General features: G+C 48.3%; 1 protein-coding gene across 1 annotated transcript in view; it reads right to left on the reverse strand.

The window, feature by feature from the left end:
* Nucleotides 1-662, reverse strand: part of LOC105004598 (chromosome unknown open reading frame, human C2orf68) — a 6,903-nt gene extending 6,241 nt beyond the window's left edge. The window contains exon 1 of the mRNA XM_010862249.1: nt 548-662. Coding sequence (XP_010860551.1) covers nt 548-662 — 115 coding nt within the window. The remainder of the gene's footprint in view (nt 1-547) is intronic.
* Between the last annotated feature and the right edge of the window lie 1,203 nt (nt 663-1,865).

The raw sequence follows: 1,865 nt of genomic DNA on the forward strand, positions 1-1,865 counted from the left end.
GGCGGGGCGGAGGGCGGGGCGGACGAAAATACTACAAGCTCAACTTCCTCTTCCTGGCCGGGGTTTTCCTTTTGTGACATTATCAATAGGAAAACAGGATTTAGGCTTAGTGGAGAAGGCAATGGCACCCCACTCCAGTACTCTTGCCTGGAAAATCCCATGGACGGAGGAGCCTGGAAGGGTGCAGTCCATAGGGTCGCTGAGGGTCGGACACGACTGAGCCACTTCACTTTCACTTTTCACTTTCATGCATTGGAGAAGGAAATGGCAACCCACTCCAGTGTTCTTGCCTGGAGAATCCCAGGGACGGGGGAGCCTGGTGGGCTGTCGTCTATGGGGTCGCACAGAGTCGAACACGACTGAAGCGACTTAGCAGCAGCAGCAGCTGATACATCAGAAAATCCAGAAAAACGCAAAGCACCCATCACACCACTCAGAATTCGCTGTGGAGCCTTCCCTTCCTTTTTCTTCTGCTGGAATGTGTGACACTATCACCAGCCGTGCCTCAGTTTACTCATTTGTAAGTGGGGGCACTGACAGCAGCTACCTTCAAAGAGATCCTGAGGAGGCGAGTGCCCAGGGTGGGCACACAGCGGCGCCCTGGCCGCGCAGCCCAGCCTCCGGCCCTCCAGGAGACCACCAGCGGCGGCCACCCCTCCCATCCCGCCCAACGCCGACTTCGTACTTTCCCGCCACCCGGTTCATCTTGTCGCTCACCGGACCGGTGTCTTAACTCTCCCCGTGGGTGGCCCTGGGGCCTTTCAAATACCTGAGCCTGTGTCATTTTTGGATCCTCTTTAAAAATAGACAAAACTGGGAGTTCATGAGTAGAACAGGGACAGACTGGTACATCCACACAGTGGAATGCTGCTGAGTTGAAGTGAGTTGTTATATACCCAACAAGGTACCCAACAAGGTGGATGAATCGCAAAACAAATAGGCGGAGCAAAACAGGCCAGGGATTAAAAAGAGGACTCGCTGTGTCCTTCCGTTTATATAAAACTCTAGAAAGTGACACTGATCTGTAGCAACAGAAAGCAGATCAATGGTCAGGGCAGGAAAACACTTTTGTTGAATGGTGACTAAATTCATTTTATATAAGTAAATATATATATTTGGCTGCACCGAATCTTAATTGTGACATGTGGGATCTAGTTCCCTGACCAGGGAGTCAAACCCAGGCCCCCTGCTTTGAAAGCTGAATCTTAGCCACTGGATCACCAGAGAAATCCCTAGTTCATTATTTTGATCGTGGTGGTGGTTTCAGAGTGTATACATATCTCCATCAATATTCAGCAAAATGTACAACAAAGCTAGTGGAGGTGATGGAATTCCACTTGAGCTATTTCAAATCCTGAAAGATGATGCTGTGAAAGTGCTGCACTCAATATGCCAGCAAATTTGGAAAACTCAGCAGTGGCCACAGGACTGGAAAAGGTCAGTTTTCATTCCAATCCCAAAAAAGGCAATGCCAAAGAATGCTCAAACTACCACACAATTGCACTCATCTCACATGCTAGTAAAGTAATGCTCAAAATTCTCCAAGCCAGGCTTCAGCAATATGTGAACGGTGAACTTCCAGATGTTCAAGCTGGTTTAGGAAAGGCAGAGGAACCAGAGATCAAATTGCCAACATCCGCTGGATCATCGAAAAAGCAAGAGAGTTCCAGAAAAACATCTATTTCTGCTTTATTGACTATGCCAAAGCCTTTGACTGTGTGGATCACAATAAACTGTGGAAAATTCTGAAAGAGATGGGAATACCAGACCACCTGACCTGCTTCTTGAGAAACCTCTATGCAGGTCAGGAAGCAGCAGTTAGAACTGGACATGGAACAACAGACTGGTTCCAAATAGGAAAAGGA

The sequence above is a fragment of the Bison bison genome, unplaced genomic scaffold (assembly GCF_000754665.1).
Source record: "Bison bison bison isolate TAMUID 2011002044 unplaced genomic scaffold, Bison_UMD1.0 scf7180017864480, whole genome shotgun sequence".
Classification (NCBI taxonomy): Eukaryota; Metazoa; Chordata; class Mammalia; order Artiodactyla; family Bovidae; genus Bison; species Bison bison.